General features: G+C 50.4%; 1 protein-coding gene across 1 annotated transcript; it reads right to left on the bottom strand.

Moving 5' to 3' along the window:
* Positions 1-26: 26 nt before the first annotated feature.
* LOC103067971 (gamma-secretase subunit Aph-1b-like) lies at positions 27-14,559 on the bottom strand. The gene is made up of 7 exons (XM_088152637.1): positions 14,401-14,559; positions 14,150-14,320; positions 2,035-2,108; positions 1,548-1,670; positions 1,339-1,466; positions 637-760; positions 27-488 (listed from the first exon to the last, which is right to left on the bottom strand). Exons 1-7 carry the CDS (start codon positions 14,511-14,513, stop codon positions 457-459), a joined length of 765 nt encoding a protein of 254 aa, XP_088008763.1. The 5' UTR covers positions 14,514-14,559; the 3' UTR covers positions 27-456.
* Between the last annotated feature and the right edge of the window lie 2,105 nt (positions 14,560-16,664).

Genomic DNA, 16,664 nt, shown 5'->3' with positions numbered 1-16,664 from the left:
CCCCCGCCCCCCCCACACACACAAGCTTTTCTCCAGTCTCTTTATTGGTACTACTTAAGAAGGGAAACAGTAGCTCAGTTCTGCCCCCAGCTTCCAAGCACCGCAGGCCAGCCCCGCCTGTCTCTCCACAGCCCCAGGTCAACGGCCCTTTCTCTGCACCCCACAGAGGCGCTTGGCTGCTTCCGCCTGGCTCTTGGCCAACAGCCCTTCCCCTCCCACCCCAACAAGCACCAGGAGCCAAAGGGGGGATATAGCAGGGTTCAGGAAGGGGGCACCGTGCAAACCAGGGGCCGCTTCACAGCAGTATTTCCTGGGATTGGTTGGGGGGCAGCCGTTCCACAGTCCTGCTCCCATCTTTGGCCCCAAATGTTCCAAAGGCACAATCATCACGTGTCCTCCAGAGTGGTACCAGACGCAGAGTCTAGGGCCCAGTTTCCTTGCAGGGTGGCTGAAGGCTCAGGATCCTGCCTGGGGCGCGGTCCGCAGGCCTGTGAAATGGAGAAGAGCGCTTGGAGACGGCCGAGCCAGCTGGCCAGGGATAGGGGCAGGGGGGCTAGCCCTGGGGATGATGGCCAAGGGGGGTGGGGGCCTGAGGAAGCCTCGGGCAGGAGCAGGGATGCCTCCGGCCGTACTCACATAGGAGGAAGTGCTGCAAGTTCTGTTTTGAGCCTCCGGAGAGGAGGTAGGCCCACACCGCCATAGCCACCATGAGGAGGTATGCTGGCAAGAGGCTGCCCAGATAGAGGGGGTTCCAGAAGGTCTGCAAGCAGAAGCGCAGGGTTAGCCGTCACACAGGCCCAGGTCGCCCTCCCAGCTGGCCTCTGACTGGATGGCGAAGGGGGAGGGAAGATGGCGCTCCAGCCATCTCTTCTGCCCCTTGCCCCCCGTGCCTGGGGGTTGGGTGTCCATGCAAATGAAATGGGAAGCCCTCTTGCCTTCCTCTGAGGCTGGAGACCAGCAAAGCGGAGTGGCAGGGGGGTCACAGCAGTTGCAAAACCAGGAGGGGGAATGGCCTACCACTGCCGTGACCTGAACTCTGCTGGCCGGGACACCCAACGTCCTCCAGCCTCTATGGCAGACAGAGCTCACAAAGATGGGCAGTTTGGGGGGGGGGGTTGCCTTGTCTGGCTGGGGCCCTGAATTTCCATGGGGCCACGTGGGAGGCAGACATCCAAACCATCATAGCACTGACACCAAGACCTCGCAAGCACAAAGGGTGCTGTGACCCTTTCTGGCCATGGGGGATGGGGTGCAGCTAAAGCAGAGGGGCCTGGGCGGTGCCAGTGGGTTTGTATGTTTGTTGCAGTCTCCTCCCCCATTTTTAGGGGTGCTACTCACAAGGGCAGAGACAATGAGATGGCAGAGTACCACAGCCGCCACTTCCCCCCAGCGCTGTGTCTCACAGCCATGGAAGAAGATGATGCCCCAAAAGGTGTGCAGCAGGATCAGCACAAGAGTCATGAAGGCTGTGGGGACACAGACAGTTAGGGGAGGGGCTGGACAAGGTTTCTTTCCCTGCCCCCCCTCCCAAGCTGGGACAGCTGTACCTGAAGTCAGGAAATAGAGCTGGGAGTCTCCATGGATGCCCACAATGCCAGGCCCCAGAGCATCTGCCAGCAAGTTGATCATGGCAAAGGCGCCACTCATGAGTCCGAACCCCAGGCCAGCCACTGTGGGGACAGAAGGCACTGGCCTGAGCAGGGGCCCAGAAGGGCCAGCCTGGCTGCCCATCCCCCAACCCAGCAGGACCTTTGGCCAAATTCAGTTTCAGGCTCCTCCCGGCCTCCTCCTCTTCCCCCATCCAGGGAAGGGGCTTCCTTGGGGGCTGGTGTTCACCAGCAGGGGCCTGGCTTGAAGCCCTCCTTCCTCCACTGCCACCAGAACCTCTGGCACCCCAGGGAGCACTGGCCCCCCACCCTTCCTCCCTCTGCAGGAGTCACAGCGAGGTCTCTGAGCCCCCAGTGCCTTGGAATGTAATGTTGGCAGTGGCTTTCCTTGCCCAGGGACCACAGACCCATCCCCCCAGAAACGCACCGTAGGCCATCTGCTGGATGGAGATGGGGGAGCAGCCATCTTCACTGAGGGCAAGCAGCCCCTCAATCGCCTTCCTGGGAAGGAGAAGCACAAGCTGTTTCAGATCGCCAACCTGCAGCCCACGTGACTGAGGGCATGAGCCGGTTTTATGGGCGGGCAGCATCCCCTGCAGGTTTAGACCTCCTCTTTCTATCTCCCAACAGACCTGAAAGGGCTACTCCTGGCCCACAAGGAGCACTCCTTGCTGTGGCCACTGGCCATGGGTGCAGGCTTGTCCCCTGGCTTTGTGCCGTTGCGCCTGGCCAGCCCCAGAAGGGCAGAGTGTGGGCTGACCAGTGGCATCCCTGCCTCCAAGAGAGGGGAGACGGGGCCAAGGATCCCATCTTGCTGCCCACAGCCAGCAGGGGAACTTCAGATCCCTACAATGAATCCAGTCAACTTGAAGACAGGAGTGAGAATATTAGTATTCCATACGTTTCAAATGGAAACCATCCCCTCTTCAGGAGCAAATTCTCCTGGGCTACTCTGCACACAGACTCAGAGAAAGTTTTACCCAAAGTTGTTTGTGCCTGTCTTATTGCTAAGAGACTTGTTCTTCAGCACTGGGAAGGTACATTTAGGGTCCCGATTACTCAGTGAAGTGAAGACCTGATGTGGTGTATGAACAGCTGCCTACAGAAGCAAGCTATGCATGGACAATTAAAATGAAATATAGTCACACTTTATTGAAGTGTGTGCGCGTTCGTGTGTGTGTACACACACACACACACACACACACATACACACACGAGGTGCTCCTGTATATAAAACCTTCTTTTTCTTTTTCTGTTTATTCTGCTTAGTTAAATAAATGAGGCCAAACAATGGAAAGTTTTTTTAAAAAAAAGAATGTGGGCCTGGGGATGGTGGGACTGAATTACAGAAGTCAATAGGTTTCTCATATTAGTATTGAAGGGGCAGCAAAAATCACAGTTTGATCCAGCTCAAATTCCTAATTCAATTAGAAAAGTCAAATCAATTCAATTCTTACCTGATGGGATAGAACTCATGACTGGAATACAGAACTAGAAGGATAACTTGCTCAAAAGAAACTCATAAAAAGGGAGGGGACCGCATTATATTTATATTTATATTTACACACACACACACACACACAAATACTGACTGCATCTGGAAGGAAATTTGTGACCCCAAGGGTGAAAACCCTACTGAAAGCATCTGGGTGAATATTAAGGGAAAAAGAAACAAAAAGGAAACTTTGGGGTGGGGGGTGTAACAGGTGAAGGTGGAGGAGCTCAATTATAGCACCAAAGGCTATATATAAACCAGGGGCTGGCTATAGAACGGATCGTGAACTGCTTGTGTGCAAGCTCTGAGTTAAGCTAAAGAAGAAGAAGAAAGCCAGTCAAGTTTCCTTTCTATGATCCTGAACACATACCCACTATGTTCAAGGAGAACATCAGGAATCACTTTGAAGTCCTGAACCTCATTGATAGAGAACCAGAAGAATTATGGAATTAACTTAAAGAAGTTGTTAAGGGTGAATGTGAAAAGGGACTGCCAAAGACCAAGAAACAGAAGAAAGGAAGCTGGATATCAGAACCAACCATGGAAATCGCCAAGAAAGATACAAATCTCAGAAAGGAATGTAACAAAGAATTCCAGACAGCTGTTAGAAGAGACAAGAAATAGTATTACAATATCTGTAAATACACTGAGGATGGAAAGAGACATGGAAAAACAAGGAAAAGTCTTTCAAAAGGTCTCTGAATTCAGAAGGAGGTTCCGACCTCAAAAGGACACCAGTGGACAGACAGTAACTGATTCAAAGAAGATCAGAAAAAGATGGAAAGAGTATACTGAAATACCGTACAGTAGAGATGCCGACATCCAAGATACTGTAGAAGATACTCCCTGCTTACAAGAACCTCTAGTACTAGAAGATGAAGTTAGATCAGCACTGTGGTTGTTACCAAGTCAGAAGGCTACAGGAACTGATGGAAGACCCACATTAACATGGCAAGCAACAGAAAAAGCAGTCAAGGTTCTAACCAAGCTGTGCCAGCAAATCTGGAGAACAATATAGTGGCCAACAGATTGGAAGAAGTCAATCTATATTTCAGTACTAAAATCTATATTTCAATACTAAAAAAAGGAGAGTGTGTGCAATTTATCATACAATATCCTTAATTTCACACATTAGCAATATAATGTTTAGAATCATCCGCAGATTACAACCGTACATGGAAAAAGAGATGCTAGATGTTCAAGCTGGCTTTAGAAAAGGCCAAGGACCACAAGACATTATTGCTGATGCATACCGGATAATTGAGAAAGCCAAATAATACCTCAAAAAAGTCAATATAACGGAAAGGCCTTTGATTGTGTCAATCACGTCAAGCTGTGAAATCTGCTCAGGAAAATGGGAATCCCAGAACATCTCACTGTCCTCATGAGAAATATAGACAGGTCAGAAAGCCACGGTACAGACAGAACATGGTGAAAGAGACTGGCTCCAGGTTGGCAAAGGAGCGAGACAAGGCTGCATACTTCTCTTATTCAACCTATATGCGGAATATATATTAAGGGAAGCTGGACTGGAAGAAGATGAGTGTGGATTTAAAATTGGAGGAAGAAACATCAATAACCTCCGCTGTGCTGATGACACCACTCAAACAGCCAGAAATTCAAAGGATCTGCAAAGTCTACTAATAAAAGTCAAGGAGTGCAGTGAAAAAATGGGACTAAAATTAAATATAAAGACCAAACTAATGACAACAGGTACAATAACCAACCTTAAAATTGACAGTGAAGATATTGAAGTGGTGGATGGCTTCTGCCTTTTAAGATCAACCATCAACAGTAAAGGAAAAAGCAGTCAAGAAACACACTGCAGACTAGCACTCGGTAGAGCAGCCGTGAAGGCCTTGGAAAAGATATTCCGATGCTGCAATGTGTCTGTACCTACGAAGGTCGGAATAGTACAAGCAATGGTATCCTCTGTGATACTTTATGGAAGCAAAAGTGGGATTTTGAAGAAGCAGGATAGGAAGAGTACTGACACTTTTGAACTTTGATGTTGGAGAATACCGTGGACAACCAAGAAAACAAACCGATGGATCACTGAACAAATCAAACCAGAGTTCTCACTCGAGGCACAAATGACCAGGCTCAAATTACCCTATTTCAGACACATTATGCAAAGATCTAGCTCCCTAGAGAAGACTATTATTTATTTTTATCAGATTTATACACTACCCATCTCACTATACAAGTGACTCTAGGCAGCTTACACATAAAAAATGATAAAAACAATAAAAAATCTTTACAATATATACAGGGTTAAAAGACGAGGGAAGCATCATCAAGCCACCAACCACTCCCAGTGCTGTGAGCCCCCATTAAATCCCCATGCTAGTCAGCAGAGCCAGGTCTTAGCGCTCTTCCGGACGGCCAGAGGAGTGGGGCCAATCTCATCTCAGGGAGCAAGATGTTCCACAGGGCGGGGGCGATGGCAGAAAAGGCTCCTCTCCCAGACCCCGCCAGTCAGAATTCTTTAGCCAATGGGGTCTGCAACATGCCCTTCCTGCCGGACCAGGTGGGATGGGCGGATATAACCGGGACAAGACTGTTCCTCAGGTAGCCCGGTCCCATGCCATGCAGGGCTTTAAAGGTCATAACACCGTGAATTGGACCCGGAAGCAAACCGGCACCCAATGTAGCTCCCGCAGCAGAGGTGTTACATGTGCAGCCCTAGAGGCACCCATAACTGCTCGCACTGCTGCATTTTGCACTAGTTGCAGCTTCTAGATACTTTTCAAGGGTAGCCCCACGTAGAGTGTGTTGCAAAAGTTCATATGGGAGACGACCAGGGCATGAGTGACCGAGAGAAGGGCTTCCTGATCCAGGAAAGGGCGCAACTGGTGCACAACACAGAGTTGAACAAAGGCCCTCCTAACCATGACTGCCACCTGCTACTCAAGCTGGAGTCGTGAGTCCAGGAGGACCCCCAAATTGCACACCGGGTCCCTCTGGGGGAGTGCCACCCCATCCAGAACCAAATATGGTAAGGCCCCAGATATGGAGGAGCCCCAAACCCACAGTCACTCCATCTTGCCAGGGTTCAGTTGAAGCCTGTTGTTCCCCATCCAGGCCCCCACAGCCTCCAGGCACCGCAAGAGGGCGGTCACGGCATCACTTAATTCACCTGGGACAGATATGCATACTGATGATACCTCATCCCATGGTGACAAATGATCTCACCCAGCAGCTTCATGTAGATCTTAAAAAAGAGCAGAGAAAGTACCAAGCCCTGTGGCACCCCACACAGCAGGGGCCATGGGCTGAACCTCTCACTCCCTGTCCACATTGATTGGGACTGGCCTTGGAGAAGGAGGTGAACCAGCACAATACTGTGCTGCCCACCCCCAACTCCTGCAGCTGATCCAAGGATACCATGGTCAGTGGTATCAAAAGCCACTGAGAGGTCAAGAAGAACCAGAATGGATTCACTATCCCCATCCCGGTCTTGCCAGAGGTCAGCTAAAAGTGCAACCAATGCCGTTTCTGTCCCATATCCGGGCCTGAAACCCAACTGGAAGTGGTCCAGATAATCCGTTTCATCCAGGAACCTTCAGAGCTACAGGGCCACCACCTTTTCTACCACCTTCCCCAAAAGGGGGAGGTGAGGGACTGGACAAAAATTGTCCAGAATCATGGGGTCGAGTGATGGCTTCTTGAGGAGAGGGCAAACCAGTGCCTCTCTGAAAGGAGCCAGGAACACCCTCTCTCTCAAGGATGAATTGACCATCACTTGAACCCATCCACATGTCACCTCCCGGGTGGCCTTGACCAACCATGAGGGGCATGGATCTAACACACAGGTATTTGCACTTGCAAACCCGAGGACCCTGTCCACTTCCTTGGGCCCAACAGGATCAAACCGTTCCCAGATAACCAGGCAACCCTGGTTATCTCCAAAGGACCTGCACCAAGCTTGGCCTCCAACTGGGAGCAAATTAGAGCCATTTTATCCATTAGATGTTCAGCAAATTTCTCTGCACAGCCCTGAAGGTAGACCTCTGAGCCCCCCTTACCCAGGACGGTCCAGGGAACCTTAAACAGGGCCGCTAGGCGACGCTCTGTGGACGCAGTAAGAGTGGAAAAATAATGGCGTTTTGCCACTCTTATTGCCACGAGGTATACCTTAATAGCGGCTCTAACTTGTGTTCAATCAGATTCTTCCCTTGTCTTCCTCCAACGGCGCTCTAGACATGTCTTTATCCTTTTCATTTCCCTCAATTCCTCCGTAAACCACGGGGAATGACAGGAATGATGGGCCAAGAGAGGTCACACGGGCACAATCCTGTCTAAGGCCTCAGCCGCTAAGAATAATGCTAAGAAAAGTAGAAGGAAAGAGAAGAAGAGGATGATCAGTAATAAGGTGTACGGAATCTGTTACAGTGCTAATGGGTACACCACTGGAAGATCTGAAAGATCCTGTTAGAGATATATCATCACGGAGAAAATCTATGTAGTTGCTAAGAGCTGACACCAACTTGATGGCACTTAATCAATTTTAAAAAAAAATCAATTACAGGCAAACTACCCAAGCAGAAGATATAGATGAAATCATCACAAACCAGATGGCCAAGGCACCCAGGAAACACACCAACAGGGATTTCAACTACCCTGACAGCAACTGGGAATGAAACTCTGCAGCAAGCAGGAGATTCAACATACCTTGTGGACAACTTCATTGTTCAAAAGGTGGAGGAGGGAACAAGGAAATCAGCTATACTGGATTTAATATTTACTAACAGGAAAGAAGTGGTTCAAGAAGTTGAACTGGTAGGAATCTTGGGAGAAAGTGACCATGTTATGATCCTAAAATTCATCATACTGGAAGCTGGCTTAGCAGCAGTACTTGCAAGAAGGATCTGGGTATCTAGACAGACCACAGATTAAGCATGAGCCAGCAATGTGCTGCAGCTGCCAAAAGAACCAATTCAGTTTTGGGCTGCATCAACAGTTGAGATCATGGGAACTGATAATTCTGCTTTATGCTCCCCAGTCAGACAACAACTGGAATAATGTGTCCAGTTGTCGCCTCAATACAAGGACATTAAGCAACTGGAAAGAATGCAGAAAAGAGCAACGAAGATATTGAGGGGCTCAGAGGGTAAATGTTATGAAGAATGATTAAAACCACTGAGTATGTTTCACCTAAAGAGAAGAAGGCTAAAGTTAGACCTGAAAGCAGTTTTCCAATACCAGAAGGACCGCCATAGAGAAGAGGGTGCAGATACATTCTCCATAGTGCCCAAGATCCACAGGATTGGCACTACATGGTGAAAAGCTCTTAATTGTGATGTACATTTTAAGACAAGGTGATTCCAATTGGCCCTGGCTAGATAAACATACAGGCATGTGACAAATAGATTGCTAAAATAACCAAGTGTGCTAATGCAGACACAATTTATAGAAAATGCCCAGCATCTCTAATTTAAAAAATGGATCCTCTGCTCTGAAATATATATAATATCTTCATTCTATCGTCTATGCTCTAGTTGCCTCCTTGTATTACTGGCTGACCCTTTCATGGATCACTGCCTTGTCATGGCGAAGGGTCTTGCATAACTCAGTGAAGCCATGAGCTATACCATGCAGGGCCACCCAAGATGGACAGGTCATGACGGAGAGTTCTGACAAAACGTGGTCCACTGGAGAAGGAAATGACAACCCACTCCAGTATCCTTGCCAAGAAGATCCTATGGACAATGTCAAAAGGCTAAAAGATAAGACGCTGGAAGATGAGCCCCTCAGGTCGGAAGGTGTCCGATATGCTACTGGGGAAGAGCGGAGGGCAATTCCAAGTAGCTCCAGAAAGAGTGAAGCGGTTGGGCCAAAGCCAAAAGGATGTTCAGCTGTGGATGTATCTGGAAGCGAAAAGAAGGTCCGATGCTGTAAAGAACAATATTGTATAGGCACCTGGAATGTAAGATCTATGAACCAAGGCAAGCTGGATGTGGTCAAACATGAGATGACAAGATTAAACGTCGACATCTTGGGAATCAGAGAATTAAAATGGACGGGAATGGGTGAATTTAATTCAGGTGACCATTATATCTATTTAGAAACCCTTAAAAGAAATGGAGTAGCACTTATAGTCAATAAGAGAGTGGGAAAGGCAGTAATGGGGTACAATCTCAAAAACGACAGAATGATCTCAGTGCGAATCCAAGGCAAACCATTCAACATCACAGTCATCCGAGTCTATGCCCCTATCACTGATGCCAAAGAAACTGAAGTTGACCAGTTCTATGAAGACCTACAACACCTTCTAGAACCAGCACCAAAAAAAGATGTCCTTTTCATCATAGGGGATGGAATGCTAAAGTAGGAAGTCAAGGAATAATCGGAATAACAGGCAAGTTTGGCCTTGGAGTACAAAATGAAGCAGGGCAAAGGCTAATAGAGTTCTGTCAAGAGAACAAGCTAGTCATAGCAAACACTCTTTTCCAACAACACAAGAGACGACTCTACACATGGACATCACCAGATGGTCAATACCGAAACCAGACTGATTATATACTTTGCAGCCAAAGATGGAGAAGCTCTATACAGACAGCAAAAACAAGACCAGGAGCTGACTGTGGCTCAGATCATGAGCTTCTTACTGAAAACTTTAGGCTTACATTGAAGAACGTAGGGAAAACCACTAGACCACTCAGGTATGACTTAGATCATATTCCTTGTGAGTACACAGTGAAGGTGATGAATAGATTTAGGGGATTAAATTTGGTAGACAGAGTGCCTGAAGAACCATGGACGGAGGTCCGTAACATTTTACAGGAGGCAGCAACTAAAACCATCCCAAAGAAAAAGAAAAGCAAGAAAGCAAAATGTCTGTCTGATGAGGTTTTACAAATAGCTGTAGAAGGAAGGAATGTGAAAAGCAAGGGTGAAAGGGAAAGATATTACCAACTGAATGCAGATTTCCAGAGAATAGCAAGGAGAGATAAGAAGGCCTTCTTAAATGAACAATGCAAAGAAATCGAGGAAAACAATACAATGGGGAAGACTAGAGATCTCTTCAAGAAAATTGGAGATATCAAAGGAACATTTAGTGCAAAGTTGGGCACAATAAAGGACAAAAAAGGCCGGGACCTAACAGAAGCAGAGGAGATTAAGAAGAGGTGGCAAGAATACACAGAAGAACTATACAAGAAAGATCTTAATGTCCCTGATGTCCATGCTGGTGTAATCACTGACCTTGAGCCGGACATCCTAGAGAGGGAAGTCAAGTGGGCCTTAGGAAGCATTACTAACAACAAAGCTAGTGGAGATGGTAGTATTCCAGCTGAGTTATTTAAAATATTAAAAGATGATGCTGTTAAAGTGCTGCACTCAGTATGCCAGCAAGTTTGGAAAATGCAACAGTGGCCACTTGGAAAAGATCAGTTTACATTCCAATTCCAAAGAAGGGCAATGCCAAAGAATGCTCAAACTATCGCACAATTGCGCTCATTTCACATGCTAGCAAGGTTATGCTCAAAATCCTACAAGCTAGGCTTCAGCAGTACGTGAACCGAGAACTACCGGATGTACAAGCTGGGTTCCGAGAACTACCGGATGTACAAGCTGGGTTTCGAAGAGACAGAGGAACTAGAGATCAAATTGCCAACATTCGCTGGATCATGGAGAAAGCACGAGAGTTCCAGAAAAACATCTACTTCTGCTTCATTCACTATGCAAAAGCCTTCGATTGTGTGGATCACAGCAAACTGTGGCAAATTCTTAAAGAGATGGGGGTACCAGACCACCTTATCTGTCTCCTGAGAAATCTGTATTCGGGCCAAGAAGCAACAGTTAGAACCAGTCACAGAACAACTGATTGGTTCAAAATAGGGAAAGGAATACAACAAGGCTGTATACTGTCACCCTGCTTATTTAACCTATATGCAGAGTACATCATGAGAAATGCCAGGCTGGAAGAATCACAAGCCGGAATTAAGATTGCAGGGAGAAACATCAACAATCTCAGATATGCAGATGATACCACCCTAATGGCAGAAAGTGAAGAAGAACTAAAGAGCCTCTTGATGAGGGTGAAAGAGGAGAGTGCAAAAGCTGGCTTGAAACTCAACATTAAAAAAACTAAGATCATGGCATCTGGACCCATCAATTCCTGGCAAATCGAAGGGGTAGAAATGGAAGCAGTAACAGACTTCATTTATTTGGGCTCCAAGATCACTGCAGACGGAGACTGCAGCCATGAAATTAAAAGACGCTTGCTCCCTGGGAGGAAAGCTATGGTAAATCTAGATAGCATATTAAAAAGCAGAGACATCGCCTTGCCGACAAAGATCTGCATAATCAAAGCTATGGTTTTTCCGGTAGTAATGTATGGCTGTGAGAGCTGGACCATAAAGGCTGAGCACCGAAGAATTGATGCCTTTCAACTGTGGTGCTGGAAAAGACTCTTAAGAGTCCTTTAGACTGCTAGGAGATCAAATCAGTCAATCTTAAAGGAAATCAACCCTGATTGCTCATTGGAAGGATTGATAATGAAGCTCAAGCTCAGGTACTTTGGTCACCTAATGCGAAGAGAGGATTCTTTGGAAAAGACCCTGATGCTGGGAAAGATTGAAGGCAAAAGGAGAAGGGGACAGCAGAGGATGAGATGGTTAGATAGCATCACTGAAGCAATGACCACAAAACTGAGCAAACTCAGGGAGGCAGTGAAGGACAGGAAGGCCTGGTGCGATATGGTTCATGGGGTCATGAAGAGTGGGACATGACTTAACGACTGAACAACATTAGTGGCTGACCAGAAAAGGGGAACCAAGGGAAGAACAAGAGGAGAGAGCTGCAGAATACAGACTAAGCCAACTGCTATCATCCTTTAGAGCTGGTACATGGAAACAAGCTGAAGGATACTCCTATCTCTCATGACTGAATGGCCAGCATTAATAAAAAAGATTTTATTTCTTTGAGAAGGGAAAAGATGAGTCAAAACAAGGAAAAGTACAAGGCCAGAACCAAGCACAAAAATCTATTACAAGAAGATGGAAATGCTGAGATTCTCCCAGAACTCTTTGGACTCTCCCAACTTCCCTTTGTTCACTTGGCCAGTGGAAGAGAAGGGCACTCCCTTTCTCTTTTTCTTCCTTTTGAGTAGACATATTGTGTGCATGCTTCTTTGACTATATGCAATGCTTAGAATATGGGAAACAGACGAGCATGAGCATTTAGCACAGAAGGGCCAATATATCATATGTATAATGAGGACCTAGTGGGATGACTGCATGTCCAAATCCATTCCATTCCTGCTTGGAAATCAAATGCATGAACCTGGCAATGCTGTGGAGAACATTTGTGTTGCAACAGGTGGTGGGACAACAACAGCAACATGTGATGTCTACTATCACCTTCCCAACCAAGAAGGTGTGGGTGAGGATGAAGGTTAGGGAACACTAACGTTTCCAAAAGTAAGTTGCAGATCCTTCAAAGTGGCCTGAAACTGTAGAGATGGGAGACTTTAATGATGCCAACATCCTTTGGGAGACCACCACCACCAGGCATGATCCCTCCTGACATGTCTCGCTGACCCCTTTCTCCTTCAGGGAGTGGAGGAAGACCACAAAGGTCCAACTACCTTGGCCTTCATAATAGCCATTATTAATTATTAATTAAGGGAACATTTAACTGAGGAAGCGGAAGTGGCAGGAACTCTGGAGTTAAATTGACTATGTAATATTGTGGTTCTTGCATCACTGAAGCAATGAGAATGAAACTGAGCAAACTCAGGGAGGCAGTGAAGGACAGGAAGGCCTGGCGCAATATGGTTCATGGAGTCATGAAGAGTCGGACACGACTTAACGACTGAACAACAACAAAAAAGCTAAGGATAGCTGAATATGTATTACAAAAGTGGGTTTGAATAAACTCAGAGCAATGACAAGTTCCATGTCCGTTCCATGGCAAGGAAAGCTGAAGGGAAAACGAGCTTAGGCTGGATGGCTAAAACAGATATTAAAAGCACAACTGCAAATGTTGGAATTACACAGCATCCCTACATAAGAACGCATAACAGGGGGAATAACCAAAAAGAACTCCTAATGCCTGGAGGGATTACCTCATGCAAGAGGCAAGAGGTTTTGCAAGAATTAAAAGGTACAATTTATTCGGAAGGAATAAGCGACACGGAAGGGGAAGAGAAGCGGCCCTGCACGAGAACGAAGGGCACGCAGAGGGAGGGGAAACAAAGACGACACAGAGACAAGCCACACGGACACCCCATTCGAGAGAGACGACGAAAAAGCCAAGAAGGGAGCCGAGAGGCCCGAACGCGTCCTCGCCAGCGGCCGGCGGGATCACCACTGCCGGGGGAAGGCCTTCCGGCAGAAGGCATCACCCTAGTCGAGGGGCTACCGAAGAGAAAAGCGCGCCCCGCCAACCCCGGCAGGGCGCACGGAAACGGGGAGCGAGCGAGTGAGCGAGCGAGCCCGCCCTCCTCGCCAGCACCGGCGGCGTCGCCCGCCCGGCCAGGTCGCGAAAGGCCTGCGCGCGGGCCGCCCGGCTCAGAGAGCGCCAAGGCCCGCGCGGCCGGGCGCTGCCTTTCAGGAAGGACGCCGACAAGCTGCGCCCAGGGGACGACAGGCCGGGGCCGGGGGGCGGGGAGGGAAAGGCCGACCGACCGACCGACCGCCGCCGGGGACGTCGCGCGCGCTTGGCTCGGGGGAGAGGCACCCGGCGGCCGCGGCAGGAACGGCGGGTTCAAACGGCAGGGAAGGAAGCCCGGCTGGGCGCCGGGAAGGAGCCTCCGCCGCGGGAGAGGCCGCTCCGGGCAGAGGCGCCCCTCTCCGGCGCAGACCGGGGCTCACCGGCGACGGATCCCAGCGGCGGAGCCGCCGGCCGCAGGGGACGGGACAGCCGCGCCCGTTGCTGCGCTCCGTCCCCGGCGGGGGGCGCGCCTGCCCTGCCCTGCCGCTCCGTGCGCGGGATCGGTCCCCGGGCAGGGCGCTCGGCCCGCGACGGGGCTCCCGACCGCCGACCGCAAGGGCGCGGCCGCCTCTCCCCCCCCCCGGCGGGGCTGACGCGAGGGACGCACCTGAGCAGCTTGTAGTAGAGGAAGCGGAAGGCCTCCTGCAGCGCCACGGAGAAGAGGACGCCGAAGACGAGCAGCCCCCGCTGCAGCGCCGGGTCGGCCGGGCCGCTGGCCGTCGCCGCCACGAACCAGACCAGCGAGGAGAGCAGCAGTGAGACCAGCCAGAAGAAGGCCCTGCGGGGAGAGCCAGCCGTCAGCGCCTCGCCTCGCCTCGCCCCGCCGCCCGCCCGCCCGCCGTCGCCGCCCGCACCGACCCCGCGATGAGGATGATGACTCGCAGCGGCTCGGCCACGACGGTCAGCAGGAAGAGCGCCAGCGCCGGCCCGAAGGCCACGAAGGCGCACCCGAAGAAGACCGGCAGCGTCATGGCGGGCAGCGCGGCGGCCCCGCCCCGTCTCGCCCCGCCCCCCCGGGCGCCCGGCGGCTGCGCGCGCGCCTCGACGCCCCGCCCCGGCCTACCGGCGGCGCGCGGCGGCCCCGCGCAGTCCTCGGCTGGGAGGAAGGGCCTCCGGCGTAATCCCGCCAGACCCGGGCGGCGGTGGGTTTGGGGGCCCTGGATCTGGGATTTTCCGTGTTCTGTTTCGCCTGTTTGCTTGTTTGTTTACATTTCAAATTTGGACAGCGCCCATCCCAAGAGGAAGTGATGGTTTGCGGTAGAAACAACCAATGAGTATTAATTAAAATACAGTAAAAACAGTATAAAAATACGATAAAACCAAAGACATGCATACATGTATAATATCTTCCAAGGTGCTGGCGATCGGAAAGATATTAACGTACGGGAGCATCTTCAAGGTGCTAGGCCCCGCCCCAGGGTTGGTTGCCCCTCTTCTCGCCCCATGCCGGTTGGCAGAGCCAGGCCTTGACTGCCTTCCGGAAGGTGGAGAGAGCAGGGGCCTGCTTCACCTCTGGGGGGAGGGTATTCCATAGGGGGGGAGCCACGACAGAGAAGGCTCTCCTGGGCCCCGCCAGCCCCCATTCTTTCGTCGAGGGGGTCCGCAGCATACCTTCTCTGCTTGACCGGGTGGGACGGGTCAATATACTGGGGGTGAGGCGGTCCCTCAGGTAACCCGGTCCCATGCCATGCAGGGGTTTAAAGTGATAACCAACGCCTTGAATTGGACCCGGAAGCAAACTGGCACCCAGTGCAGCTCCCACAGCAAAGGTGCTACATGTGCCAACTTTGGGGCACCCAAAATTGCCTGCGTGGCTGCATTTTGAACCAGCCGTAGCTTCCGGATACTCTTCAAGGGTAGCCCTGTGTACAGCGCATTGCAATAGTCTATGCAGGAGATGACTAGGGCATGAGTGACTCACTGGAGGGACTCCGGTTCCAGAAAAGGGTGCAACTTGTGCACAACACAGAGTTGAGCAAAGGCCCTCCTGGCCAAGACTGCCACCTGCTCCTCAAGCGGGAGCCGTGAGTCCAGGAGGACCCCCAGGTTACACACCTGGTCTGTCTGGGGTAGTGCTACCCCATCAAGAACCAAAGATGGTAAACCTCCAGATACAGAGGAGCCCCAACCCACAGCCACTCCGTCTTACCAGGGTTCAGCTGAAGCCTGTTGTTCCCCATCCAGACCCCCACAGCCTCCAGGCACCGCGAAAGGGTGGTCATAGCATCACTCAAATCACCTGGGATGGAGATGTATAACTGGGTATCATCTGCATATAGATGATACCTCACCCCATGGTGGTGGATGATCTCACCCAGTGGTTTCATGTAGATGTTGAAAAGGAGCAGGGAAAGTACTGAACCCTGCAGCACCCCACAAAGGAGGGGCCATGGGCCGGACCTCTCACTCCCTATCAACACCGATCGGGACCGGTCCTGGAGGAAGGAGGCGAACCAGCACAAGACAGTTCCACCCACCCCCTACTCCCCAAGCCGACCCAAAAGGATACTATGGTTGATGGTATCGAAAGCCACTGAGGGGTCAAGAAGAGCGGGGGTAGATGCACTACCCCCATCCCGCTCCCGCCAGAGATCATCCATGAGTTTGACCAATGCTGTTTCCGTCCCATATCCGGACCTGCAACCTGACTGGAAGGGGTCCAGATAATCTGTTTCGTCCAGTATCCTCTGGAGCTGCAACGCCACCACCTTCTCAACCACCTTCCCTAAAAAGGGGAGGTGGGAGACTGGATGAAAATTGTCCAGGACGGTGGGATCCAGCGATGGTTTCTTGAGGAAGGGGTGTACCAGCGCCTCTTTAAAGGCCGCTGGAAACACTCCCTCTATCAAGAATGAATTCACCATTGCCTGGACCCACCCACACGTCACCTCCTGAGCTGCCTTAACCAGCCAGGAGGAGCTTGGATCTAATTGACAAGTGGTGGCATTGACAGCCCAGAGGACCCTGTCCACTTCCTCAGGTCCAACAGGGTCAAACTGTTTCCGGATAACAGGGTAGGTAATACCCCAGGCATCTCCACAGGCCACGCCACACGCTTGGTATCCAACTGGGAATGTATCCGAGCGATTTTATCCGCCAGATGCCCAGAAAACTCCTCTAGG

The sequence above is a fragment of the Python bivittatus genome, unplaced genomic scaffold (assembly GCF_059951505.1).
Source record: "Python bivittatus isolate LINGU-HERP-01145 unplaced genomic scaffold, Pbiv_v1 ctg000570_np1212, whole genome shotgun sequence".
NCBI classification, from domain to species: Eukaryota; Metazoa; Chordata; class Lepidosauria; order Squamata; family Pythonidae; genus Python; species Python bivittatus.
Note: the sequence above shows the minus strand (reverse complement) of the source record. Positions and strands in the feature narration are given on the sequence as shown.